We start from the raw sequence: 13,387 nt of genomic DNA, 5'->3' as shown, positions 1-13,387 counted from the left end.
TCCGGCTTCCAATAGTTTCACCACTTCCTTTCTTACAACTTCTTTCATTGTAGGATTCAACCGACGTTGAGGTTGAGCTACCGGTTTAAAATCCTCCTCCATCATAATTTTATGCATACAATAGGCCGGACTAATCCCTTTTAAATCGGAAAGAACCCATCCTATTGCCTCCTTGTTAGCTTTCAACACATGAATTAATTTCTCTTCCTCCTTGTTAGACAATGAACCACTAATGATCACCGACTTCTTACCACCTTCTTCAAGAAAAACATATTTCAAATGAGGTGGTAACATCTTCAATTCTAACTTAGTTTCCTCCACCTTTGGCTCATCTTTCAACTCCTCCATCTTTGCTTCAAAAGGACTTATCTCTTCAAAAACATCAAGATCTCGCAAACATTCTTCAATCTCTTTTTCTTCTTCTTCATTGAGAACATCAAGAGCTTTGGTTAATGTTTTCTCCAGAGGATTGAACACATGAGCTCGACTTTCAACTTGCATGATAACTTCCTCCATAGCATCAATTCTAAAACAATCACTTGTATCATTTGGATATTTCATTGCTTCTGAGAGATCAAAACACACTTCCTCATCTTGGAACCTCAATTTCATTAAACCATCATCAATGTCTATCATCATCCTTGCCGTCTTCATAAAAGGTCTTCCTAGTATCAATGGGGTATCAACATCTTCCTCCATATCAATGACAACAAAATCAACTGGAAAAAAGAACTTATCAACTTTCACCAGTAAATCTTCCGCTATCCCAAAAGGCATAGTTGTAGACTTATCGGCTAATTGAAGTGTCATTCTTGTATTTTTCATATCAACAATACCTAACCTCTTGACCATGGATAAAGGAATCAAATTGATACTTGAACCCGTGTCAACCAAACCTCTTCCAATATGAATGTCACAAATAGTAACCGGCAAAGTAACTCTTCCCGGATCTCTTTCCTTCCTTGGTAAAGTACTTTGAATGATGGCACTACATTTAGCATCTAGGACAATCGTTTCGGGCTCAGTGTAACTTCTTTTCTTTGTGAGGATGTCCTTCATAAACTTGGCATATTTTGGCATTTGCTCTAAACCTTCACCAAAAGGAATATTAATTTGCAATTGCCTAAATATGTCAAGAAAACGAGCATATTGCCTCTCGTTATCTTTCTTTGAGGGAGCATGAGGGTAAGGTAAATTACGAACGGGAGGACTCATAACTTTCTTCTTCCCTTCTTTAATCTTTCTCTTTTTCTCTCTATTTTTTTCTTCTTCTTCCTCACTTTTTTCTTCACTCTCATTTTCAACTAAGACTCCCTCATTTTTCTTTGGTTCTACTTCGCTTTCTACCTCTTTCTCCTTTTCTATCCTAACTTCCTCCTCCTCGACCTCCTTCTCCACTTCACTTTCAAGCACCCTCCCACTCCTAGTTACAACCGCTTTGCAATGCTCCTTAGGATTGGTTTGAGTGTTTGCCGTGAATGATGGTCTGGTTTGCTTCTCGGCGAGTTGTTTCGCAAGTTGGCCGACTTGAGTCTCTAAATTCTTTATTGCTGCTTCATTACTCTTTTGATTCGCCATTGATGCTTGCATGAATTGATTTAGAGTTTCCTCCAACTTTGAAGGCTTGTCTTGAGAAGGTGGTTGTTGTTGATAAGGACTTTGTCTTTGTTGATAATTATCTTGTCTCCACCCTTGGCCATATTGTGGTGCATTAGGCCTTTGTTGGTATCCACCTTGGTTTTAGTAAGGAGCTTGTCTTTGTTGATAGCCTCCTTGATTTTGATTCGCCATGTAATTCACTTCATTCACCGGTGGACAATATCCGGTAGGGTGGTCTCCACTACAAAGCTCACACGAAGCAACTTGTTTGTTCTTGTTAGGATCATGTAGCTCTTTGAGTTGTTGAGGTAACCTTGCCATTTATTTTGTAAGCTCCTCCACTTGTTGAGAAAGAAGCTTATTCTGAGCAAGAATAGCATCATTGGTTCCTAATTCAATAAGCCCCGGTTTCTTTTGAACAACTCCTCGGTTATGTTGCACCTGATGATCATTTCTGGCCATTTTCTCAATTATCTCTATTGCCTCCTCTGCTGTCTTAGCCATCAAGGAACCTCCAGCAGTAGCATCTAACAGAAGCTTAGGTTGTGGTTGTAAGCCATTACGAAAAATGTGAATCTGAGTAAGTTCATCAAATCCATGACTAGGACACTTTCTCAACATTGACTTATACCTTTCCCATGCCTCATTGAGAGTTTCATTCACACCTTGAGAGAACACTGAAATTGCTGTTTTTGCTTCAAGTAACCGTGACTGAGGGAAGAACCTATCAAGAAACTTTTCTTCTAACTCATTCCAATTTGTCATGGTTTGAGTGGGTTGGTCTAGATACCAATCCTTTGCTTTGCCAATTAAGGAGTGAGGGAATAATCTCTTAAACACCTGCTCTTCCTCTCTTTCAGGGGCTCCTACTGCTCCAGCAATTTCATAAAACTTTGTCAAGTGTGTATATGGGTCCTCATGATCAAGACCTGCAAAGGGACTAGCATAAAGTAGCTGAAGAATGCCAGTCTTCATTTCAGAATTTCTTGCATTGTTGTCATTTCGTGCAAACTGGGCTGCTTTTCTTGGACTGTTAGCACATGGTGCTCTTGGCGGCGGTGGTGGTGGTGGATCTTGTTCTCCATGCCCTGCCATCTCTTCTTCTATAACTTGTGGTGCTGATGAAGTAGTAGCTTCTTGGGCTAATCTTCGTTCTTTGGCTAGTTTCCTTCTTCTTCTGGTTTTACTGTTCAATCTCCTTGCGGTTCTTTCAATTTCTGGATCAAAAAGAAGCTGGTCTGCTGGTACACTCCCACGCATAAACCAGAGCTGAAACACTAACCAAAAAGTGAGCAAAGACTAGGCAATAATAATAATATTTATACTCAAAACACACAAAAACTATTGCTATGCTTATAATATCTTAACGCCAATCCCCGGCAACGGCGCCATTTTGTTAGAAAGTATAGGATAAGTATTTTTAGTATCGTCTCCTCAGGGATTGATGCGATATTATCGCCGTTCTACAGCTTAGTGTATTTTGAGTTAAGGTTTTGGATGTTTTTAGTGTCATGAAAGGTAAATAGCGTGTAAAGAAATTAAAGACAATAACTTGGGATTTGAAAACGGTTTGGTAAAACTGTGTCAAGATTAGTGTTCATTAGTTTGCTTCATATGTACTCTAATGATTATATATATGAACCTATTCATGATTAATACAATCACGTATCCTCTCGATACCGTTTATCTCTAAAGCAATATCGTGATTATTATCATATTCACCGTCAGATGATCTCTCATGCCGACAATCAACATGATAATCTTAAAAGCTTGATACTTGTGAATATCAACTCACAAATCTATCTCTAGAGTTTGTTTATTGATAGATGAATATCTTTTAGGTCTAGCTTTGAAACATATCTCTCAATAATGATCCAAAACAACAAATGAAACATAAATAACAAGATATTCACCATGTACTAATCGATAACTAAGTTCATTCATAATAGATCAAAGAAAGTACATATTTACAAACTAACTACCTCTAATCTTGACACAAGATGAAACTTAGCCCTCCATATCCATGGAAGCTTCAACAACAAGCAACAAACCAAGATTTAGTGACATCAAACTCAAGAAGATCAAAGAAAGATGTTTGGAAATCTTGATTTTCTCTTAAGAAAAAATGGTTTTTCTCTTCTCTTGCCCTCCCTTTTCTTCCAAGTGTGTCTTATGATAAGAACTAAGCTAACCACCTTTTTTCATCAATTTTATGTGGCTAAGAACAAAAGTTGAAAAGGTAGGTCCGCTGAGCGGAGCAGGTCCGCTGAGCGGAGCAGTAAAAATATCTATTTTGTCTTCAAGGTCTGCTGAGCGGAGGGGGTCCACTGAACGGAGCTCAGTTTGTTGCTCGTCCCTGCCCATGTCCGCTTCAGCTCCGCTGAGCATACTTGTTGGTGGAAAATCTCTGCCTGGGTCCGCTTGGACTCTGCTGAGCGGACCTCCTTGCACAAATCTTCTTCTTTTTGCATTCCACCCTCCTTGCAAGCTTGCTTTGATCACTCTTCTCATTCCATCTTGCCCAAAAGTTGTTAAGACCTAAAGAAAACATAAGAAGAGTTAATAAACTAAACTAATTTAGAAAATAAACACAAGGTTATTTATTTACATACTATTATATCAAAAGGTGATCAAATTTGGCACAAGAGTTTAAGAAATACCACAAAACTTATATACAAAATATGCACAAATGAGATTCTAACATTGCTTTACAAATCATTATTGATGTCTTCCTTAATCTTTTTGCTTTATGTTTGGATTTGGATTGTTATAGACATATACCTCACAAATCTTGATTAGGGATGGATATCTATTAGTTCTAGACTCTAGAGATAGTTTTTGGAGCTAATATTCGCCGTGGATATAAAATCTTCATGCCTCTGTGTTGGTTGTGTTGGTTGTGTTGGTTGTGTTGGTTGTGAGATCGTCGACGCGAGAAATACGGTTTTCTGATGTGTTATTGAGGTTGGCTGAGAGATCGTTGTCGAGATAATATAGCATTTCTCTCTACTTTAGGTTAGAAATGACTTAAAGTGTGACCGATGCTTGATGATATTGATGACTATTGTAGGTTAAGTATAACTGATCGATAAGTTTAAGTTTGTGGGAAGTAGATTAAATGCAATGCCTGATAAGTCTATTCTCTCTAAAAAATGAGTTATTTTTGTGTTGATATTTACTTTTCTATTTTTATACTTTACAAATTCAATCCAAACTCATAATTGTAGAAACTGTTGAATGGCAGTTCGAAATCACTAATCTTTGTGGACACGATAATTTTCTGGATAAATATTTCCAAAACTTTTGTTGCTTGCCGCTTTACCACTTCTGCAATGAGCGAGATTTGGTGGAGAAAGAGTTTAGAGAGATGCGTTCTCTATCGTCAGAAATTCTTTCTTTATCCAAATTACGTTCTAACATCTAGTGGCAAAAGTCTATATTACATTGGCTAAAGGAGGAAGATGTGAATTCAAAATTCTTTCATGGTATTATGTCTTCCAAGAGAAGGTCGATTGTTATCATGTCGATTTTAGTTCATGGTGGTCTGATAGAGGGCGTTAATGGTGTGAGGAAAGCTATTTTTGATCATTTTCATAATCATTTTCAATTAGTAGTGATTGATCGGCCAGGGATAGAAGATATCTATTTTAAATCAATCACCAGGGAGGAGGGGTTAGTATTGACACTAACTTTTTCAGAGGTTAAGATTAAGCATGAGGTTTGGGATTGTAAGAGTTTTAAGAGTCCGAGTCCAGTTGGAATCAATCTTGATTTTATAAAAGATTTCCAGGACATTCTAAAAGACAAATTGATGCGCTTCTTTGTCGAGTTTCACCGTAATGGAAAGTTGACAAAATGAATAAATAGTACTTTTAGCGCTTTGATTTCTAAAGTTGAGAGCCCTCAATGCTTGTCAGATTTTTCGACCTATTTCTTTAGTTAACTGATTATATAAAATTATATCTAAGATTCTTGCTGTCATACCCCAATTTTTGACCCTAAGATCATACATCAATTGCATTTTAATCATCAATCAAGAGCACCATTGTGAAGTTCCATTCTTGATACTATACTTATCTCTGAGGGGAATCATCAAGCATTTTTTAGCTTTTTATTTGTTTTATACTAACCAAAATCCAAAAATATGCATTTTGTCTCTTTTGTTCATATTTTACAGATAAAAGATCGGCAAAAAATCAAAACAGTGCAAGAAAACAGATTTTTGAAGATTTCACTATGGAAATCGATTTACCCAGGAGGGAAATCGATTTCCCTGGGGAGAAATTCAAAAAAAATATAAGGAGGGAAGCATGGCATCATTTTGGCACCAATTTTCTTTGATCATTTTTGTCATTTTACCAATTTTCCACCTCATCAAAATTAATTCTCTTCATTAAACCTCTTTTAACCCCATTTTACCATTTTTACCATTTAAATACCATTTAAACACCAACTAAACACAAATTAATTAACCAAGAGCAAAAAGACCAAATTGCCACTACTCTTGCTCCCATCCTATAAATAGAGGTCTCTACTCCCTCATTTCTCAAGCTTGGGGAGCCAAAAAATTTCTTGCAAATTCATTTCTCACCCTTTCCAAAACCCTCACCCAAAGTTCATTTTCATAGAATTAGTGAGATTCACATTGAATCTTACTAGTTTTGAACTAAACCTCCTACATTTCATTCTTTTCTTTGTTTGTTCATCTCCAATTTTGAAAGATCTATACATTTTGTGCTTGTTCTTGAAGTTACTTCAACATTTGGTTCAAGAATTGGTAAATTCCTAAACTCTAAGATGTAGATCTTTATTGCTTGTGTTCAATGCATCTTTGATGCTATATTGGTCATATTTGATGGTGAATTGATGGAAATTTTGTGCTCCAATTGACATGTGATCAGAAGGTGTTTGTATGTTGGTTTAAATCAAGTTTTTATGCTTCATAATGTTGATTTTTTTTTAAACTCTGCACATGAAATCAAATTCCTCCAGAGGGAAATCGATTTCCACTCTGTTTTTGCGCCAGATTTGAAAACCTGCACTCAGGAAATCAATTTCCTCCTTAGGTAAATCGATTTCCCCTGGGACAGAATGTTTTTTTTTTTTTGCTTTTTTATGCTTGTTTTGGTTTCCTTCTTCCTCTACTTCATTAATATCACTGGATCTAGGATGTTGATAGGTTTGAAATGACCAAATCCATAATATTAGATTAATGATATTAATGATAGTGTGAGTTGATTTTATTTTATGCATTTTTATTCTTCTTCTCCTTCTTTTTTCTTTTGATCAATGAAAGTCTTAATAACTTGAGAATTCTTATGGATTCTTGGTAAAGACTAGATTGTTACCTATTTTCTTTTCGTGCGTTATTACTTTCGGAGAGTGATCTACATATCGCTTCTTTCGCATGCATTAGCACATAAAGTTTTGACCGGCCTCGTTGTAGGGTGATTTCTACATAAATCACTTGGCGATCTGCTTAACATAGCGCAATATTTCGTGTCCCAAATAAAAAAGATCAAATATGGAAGAGAATTGTATGCGGTTGATTTAAGACTTATGAAGGTTTATCGTGTAGTCGCTATGATTTTATCAAGCTTCTGATAAATTTCCATTGAATTTAAATCCGAGGACATCCTTCACTCACCATCGATTTTCATTACTAACTTTGATAACATACTTGACAAGTTTCAAGATGGTTATCTTTAACATCTAACAATTGACTTTAATTTCCGCATTTTATTATATTGCTCTTTATATTTCTCGCTTTATTGCTTTATTTTATCATTTCATCATGTTTATGTTTCCGCCATTTTCTCTTTGTCCATTTGGACATTTATATTCCGCTATTTTCTCTTTGTCCATTTGGACGTATTGTTTATGTTTCCACTATTTTCTTTTTGTTCACTTGGACCATACTTTATTTTTATGCTAACACACTAATAAACAACAAAAATCTAAAAAACACTTAAGGCTCTTTCGGACTATTGGTTACTATCCCGGGCATTTTGGAGATTCGGACTTATGGACTTAGTACCTCTGGACCCTGTTATGATATTGTCACTCTATTGTTATTTTGTCTGTCTGGCACTGGATTGTTGTTTGTTTGTGTATGCAGGTATTTCCTTGAAAGTCCTTGATGGTTAATTCCAAGGCATTGATATAAGAATTTTACCCGAAAACAGTTGTTACTCTGCCCGATTTTCGTCAGAATTTTAATATGCTTAATGCAAAGTGGTGCTAAAGATAATAAGTTCATCTGGATCCCCAAGTGGTAATGTGTTGGTTTGGTATTGATAAGTCCAAAGGATGGGAAATCTACTTTGACTCTTAATGTCAAGTGTTGGCTTCTTATTTTGGTTAGACCGTTCTTTCCTTAGATTTTATTTTATGCACTATGATAGCCTCTTCATCTCCTCCCATTTCTTAGACTTTCAAAATCTTCTCCCTTTTTCCAAAACCTTCTTATGTTTGTAAAACCTCTTTTAAAATCTTTCTTTTAAAAATATCTTTTGCCCTTAGTGGCTTTTCTTCAAAAGTTTAGACACAATTAATTGTTGAAACGAGCGGCGATACTCCACGATTTTGAAATTAATTGATATAATGAGATCTTTTCCGCATGAGAGAGATAGTGGCATACTCGTTGATTTTATCCAAGTTAGAGCCCTTCTTTCATTTGCGATGCAAAGAACTCATTTGTTCTCATGCTCCAGATCAATGGTTGAGTATTTCTCTCCGACGACGATAAAGTGGTTATCCCTTTTAAAAAATTGTTTTCCCCTTTAAGCGGAACTACATTAGCTCTGACTTCTCCATTGCACCGAGGAGGTATGTAGGCACAAAGTTTAACGCTTTGTCGAGCTTATTTTAAAAATAAAACAAACCCTTTTTAGCACACACGACACAGATTTTCAAAAAGGTTTATGTGGAGTACCACAGATATGAGGGATGCTTAAAACTTTCCCCTTATATAATCAACACCCGTACCTAAGATCTCTTCTTTTGGTTTTAAAAACAAACTTTGGATTTTCTTCGTTCTTTTCCCTTTTCCTTTGGAAATAATAAAGCGCAGTGGCGACTTTCACTAAAATATTGAGTCGAGTCAATCATATGGCTTCGATCTCAGATTTTCCCCGCTACACTTGCTAATAGATTAAGGCACGTGACTGTATAAAAATGTAAACTGGTGTACTACGAAGATGCATCTTCGAGTTCTGGGTTTCCAAACATTGCGAAATTCTAGAGATACGTCTCTAGAATTTTATGCAACTCTCACCAATGTCAATGGCAGAATGCAGTCCCCGAAATTATCAAAAATAATACATTGATCAAATAACCACCTGTTAAACTCGTTTGTCCTTATGTATGAGCTATCAAACATGTATAATCTATCTATTTCATAATCTAATCATCAATTTCTATAAATTTATACAAAAACTCCATAAAGTTTACAAAAATCGATAACTTACAAATATAATTGTTTGGAGTTGGTTGATTGGACTTTATGTTGATGTTAATGGAGGAAGTTTTGAACTTGTTTGATTGCTTGAATGTGGTTTGAGAAGGTTTGAGAAATGAAGAGATTTAGAGTTGCTTTTTTTAGAAGTGGGGAAGAAAAACGGGTTCTAACGTGTTTTTGAACAAATAACATTCAGAGATGCATCTCTATTATATATACGAAAATGTATCTCCGTAATATTTTTTTATTGCCTTAAAATTTAATTCAAATATGCATTACGTTTGGGAATGTCTGGATTCGAAATATAAAAGTATTATTATATTTTCACAAGGTAACTCATAAGCTACATTAAAAATTTCCTAAATTCATTTAGGACTAAGAGTCTAAGTATGTAGGCGTATCTTTTTTATCTTATTGTCGTGAAAATTGAAATTTTAATTTTAATTTAATTTCTCTAGTCCAATGGAAAAATCCTAATTGGTAGAAGCTATAGAACCTTCTCACTATCTACCTTGCACCCGAAAAGGTAGTTTTTTTTTGTTTTTCTTTTTTTTGCATTTGATCAAAAGTGCATGATTAGCCATCCGGCCCTCTCCTTCACTCTCTCTTTATGGTGGTTGGCTTGGACGACTATGATGTGGTCAGAGAGAAGGACCAGAAAAAACATGTGATTGTCTTTGATTTTTTTTTTTTGGAATTGTTTTAAGCATGAAAATGATTGAACAATTATCAAAGAATAAATAGGGACCTCTCAAGATATTTCATAAAATATACTTCAAATAATTGTTATATTTAAAAAAAAAAATTTGTCTCAAAATACTTATCACTTTAGATTTTTAAAACAATTTTATATTTAATTTTTTAATTATACACTCTAATAAATATTTTTAATTTATTATTTTCTCACATAACATTAATGTTAATTTAAATATACTAATAGTTAATTAGGATAATTTGATAAATTATTGTTCTCTCTTTCATTTATTTATTATTGTTGTGAGGGATGGAGTGTGACATTCATGAAAATAATACTTTAATTTTAAACATGCATATTAAAGGGCACAGCTACACTTGTCCCTACTTCACAAAAAACTCTTAATTGCATGCAAACAAAAGAAATAAATAGAGACAAATTACATTTTCCCAAGAAAACAAGTCTAGATTTAGAAGTTCATACCAAACTTCAGTCTAACAATCTCACTGATATGGAAACTCCTTTGGTAATCAAAAGCTTTACTACAGAAAATGATTATTTCGCAGTGAAAAGCTTGAAGGATTTGAGACATGTTTTGTTGAGTGAAACATTGAAGATATGGAAGATAGCAATACCAGTGGCTTTGTCTTTACTTTTTCAGTTTCTCAATAACTCTTCAACTTCCATCTATGCTGGTCATCTTGGAGATATTCAACTCTCTTCTTTCTCCATTTATCAAACTGTCATCTTTTCTATCTATTTCTCTTTGCTGGTTAGTTACTCACTCACTCTCATTCATCCAAACTTCTTATCTTTTCTTTTGACTTTTCTTTTACATTATTACATAAATATAAGTCTTAATATTCGCATGTTAACTTCCACGTTCATTTTGATATCTTAATTTTAAAAAATATTAATATATTGATTTTGGTGTCTCAATTTTAAAAAAATATTATATTGGTCTCTGAACTTTTCAAAATTTATCATCGTTAAATTTGATGTTAATTACATAAAAACTTACTAACATAATATATTAGAGACCAATATAATATTTTTTAAGTTAATTGACTAAATTGAGCTCGAGGTTAACATACCGTATTAAAAATATACTATACCTAAATATAAATAAATACTGATGGAGATTGAATTCTGAATCAACAATTTATTCATTTAGCTCAACTAGCATATACTGAATGATTTTTGAAAACTAGATAAAGTTGTGAAATCTACTACTTATGTAAAATTGCAGCTTGGCATGTCAAATGCAATAACAACACTATGCGGTCAAGCTTATGGTGCTGGACAGTTTGAAAATGCTGGTATTTACCTTCAAAGGTCATGGATTGTACTCATAACCACTTGCATACTTTTGTTACCAGTTCATATATTTGCAACTCCAATGTTAAAACTTCTTGGCCAAGAAAAAGAAATTGCTGATCTAGCTGGAAAATATTCAATTCTAGTGATTCCATATATGTTTTCCTATGCCATCAATATACCCATCACGAAGTATCTTCAAGCACAAAGGAAAGTTAATGTTATTATGTACATAGCAGTTGTTACATTGCTCATACAAAATGGTTTACTTTACATCTTCACCCATGTATTTGATTGGGGAATAATTGGCTTAGCCATGGCAAGTAATACCTCAGGATGGGTATTTTCTGTTGCATTGGTAATTTATATCATTGGTTGGTGTAAAGAAGGATGGAATGGATTATCTTGGATGGCTTTTAAGGATTTATGGGAATTTACTAAACTAAGTGTTGGTTCATCTGTAATGGTCTGCTTAGAACAATGGTATTCTGCTTGCATTATGCTGCTTGCTGGTCATCTTGATAATCCTGTCATTGATGTTGCTTCCTATTCAATTTGGTAAGATTAAGATCATACATAAATTTTGGTTTAAATAATAGTTTTTGTCCATACACATATATCACCTTTTTCTTATATAATCAATTGTTGCTTGGTTTCCAGTTCATATTCTTACTTTTGTATTTGCAGCCTTAATATTCAGGGTTGGCACATAATGTTGCTTCTTGGAATAAGTATAGCAGTAAGGTGAGTGACTATAAACTAAACTCATTGCAATAGAATTTGTAATGAAATCTACTAAAAGTTAGGGTAATTTTTTAGGACGGGCAAAAACGGATTTTTGTACAGGTTCCAAAACGTATCACGGTTAAACTGTAGTTAAATAGGACCTCAAAAAATATTGTCACGGTCAAATCGTGGTTAGATAAAACTACTATTTATTTTGTCACGATTAAATTGCAGCTAAGCTAATTTAGACAGAGTTTCCATGAACTTGAGACGGCTATGCTGAAATTCTGAAATTGTTGATTATATAGAATTTTTTTTTCCATGTTTCTTTTCAATGCTCACACTAATTATTGATTGATTATAATGCTTTGCAAGTGTTCGTGTGTCTAATACACTTGGCATGTCGCATCCAAGAGCAGCCAAATATTCTTTCTTGGTGACTATGTTTGAGTCTCTTCTTCTTGGAATCATTTTCATGACTGTGATTTTCTTAAGCAAAGACAAATTTGCATCGATATTTACCAAGAGTGAGGTTATGATACATGCTGCTAGTAAATTAGCATACTTTCTTGGTATAAGCATGATTATCAACACTATTTCGCAAATTATATCAGGTGATTGATTAATCATTTTCTTTTATGAATAGAAAAAAGTTACATTTTTATAGCTTCTAATAATTTTGAGGGAATTTTATATAGGTGTTGTAATTGGATGTGGATGGCAAATTATGGTTGGTTACATAAACTTGGCATGTTATTACATTGTTGGACTCCCCATTGGAATTTTTCTTGGTTTCCACCAGCATTTAGGGGTCAAGGTATAACACTATTCTCGTTCTAGAATCAATAAAGCTTTACTTTGCTTGAAAAAGCATTATGGTTTTGAAACTATCAAGCACGAACACCAGAAATACGATACTGACATGTCGACATCAGTAATAACTTTAAAAATTTACAAGTGTTCGTATTAGTTTTGGACACCGACATTGACATGAACACATTTTTTTCAATGATGTTGGTGATATTAGAAGTGCAACTTATGTATTATATAATTTGTATGAATCTTTGTGTACAGGGTCTATGGGGAGGCACAATGTGTGGCATGATTCTTCAGATTTTAGTACTTTTAGTCATTATTTACAGGACCAATTGGACCAAGGAGGTAATTATGTTTCTTTTTTGTATATTAAAATCATAATTACAGATTTGCTTAGTTGAAGTATTTTTGTTAAGATTTTATAATGTAATTTATGGAATATGATTGTAGGTAGAGCAAACTGCTAATCGGATGCGAATCTGGAGCTCTAACCAAGAACAACCTTCGGAAGGAACTGATTGAAATTAAATGTTGTGTGAACAGTTTCTTTAAAGTCAGTTTTAAATGTTGGTATAAATATTCATATTTGTTCAAGTGAGATAAGTGTCAAGCACAAATTTATTCTTATTATTGGGCATATTAGTAATGTTAGTCATAGATTTCAAGTCATGATGATCTCTTGTGCTTCTTTAAAAATAACATTATGCCAGGTATCTTGTGTTGCTTTAAATGGAACATTCTCACCAGGTTCGCTATTCTCCAAGTCATGGTAATTG

At 34.2% G+C, this 13,387-nt stretch overlaps 1 protein-coding gene across 1 annotated transcript; it reads left to right on the top strand.

Moving 5' to 3' along the window:
• Positions 1–10,164: 10,164 nt before the first annotated feature.
• On the top strand, positions 10,165–13,357 carry LOC131653088 (protein DETOXIFICATION 35-like). Its single transcript, XM_058923133.1, has 7 exons — positions 10,165–10,524; positions 11,002–11,627; positions 11,757–11,813; positions 12,171–12,409; positions 12,494–12,612; positions 12,870–12,956; positions 13,062–13,357. The coding sequence occupies exons 1-7, from the start codon at positions 10,264–10,266 to the stop codon at positions 13,131–13,133; spliced, it is 1,461 nt and encodes a 486-aa protein (XP_058779116.1). The 5' UTR covers positions 10,165–10,263; the 3' UTR covers positions 13,134–13,357.
• Positions 13,358–13,387: the final 30 nt, after the last annotated feature.

The sequence above is a fragment of the Vicia villosa genome, linkage group LG2 (genome assembly GCF_029867415.1).
Source record: "Vicia villosa cultivar HV-30 ecotype Madison, WI linkage group LG2, Vvil1.0, whole genome shotgun sequence".
NCBI lineage: Eukaryota > Viridiplantae > Streptophyta > Magnoliopsida > Fabales > Fabaceae > Vicia > Vicia villosa.
This window is presented reverse-complemented; position numbering and strand designations above follow the sequence as displayed.

Bases quoted from the DNA above. Each gene is read 5' to 3' on its own strand.
- LOC131653088 (XM_058923133.1), top strand. From the start codon at position 10,264: ATGGAAACTCCTTTGGTAATCAAAAGCTTTACTACAGAAAATGATTAT. The intron at 11,814-12,170 runs GTGAGTGACTAT...ATGCTTTGCAAG, and splicing joins GGAATAAGTATAGCAGTAAG to TGTTCGTGTGTCTAATACAC. The intron at 12,410-12,493 runs GTGATTGATTAA...AATTTTATATAG, and splicing joins TATTTCGCAAATTATATCAG to GTGTTGTAATTGGATGTGGA.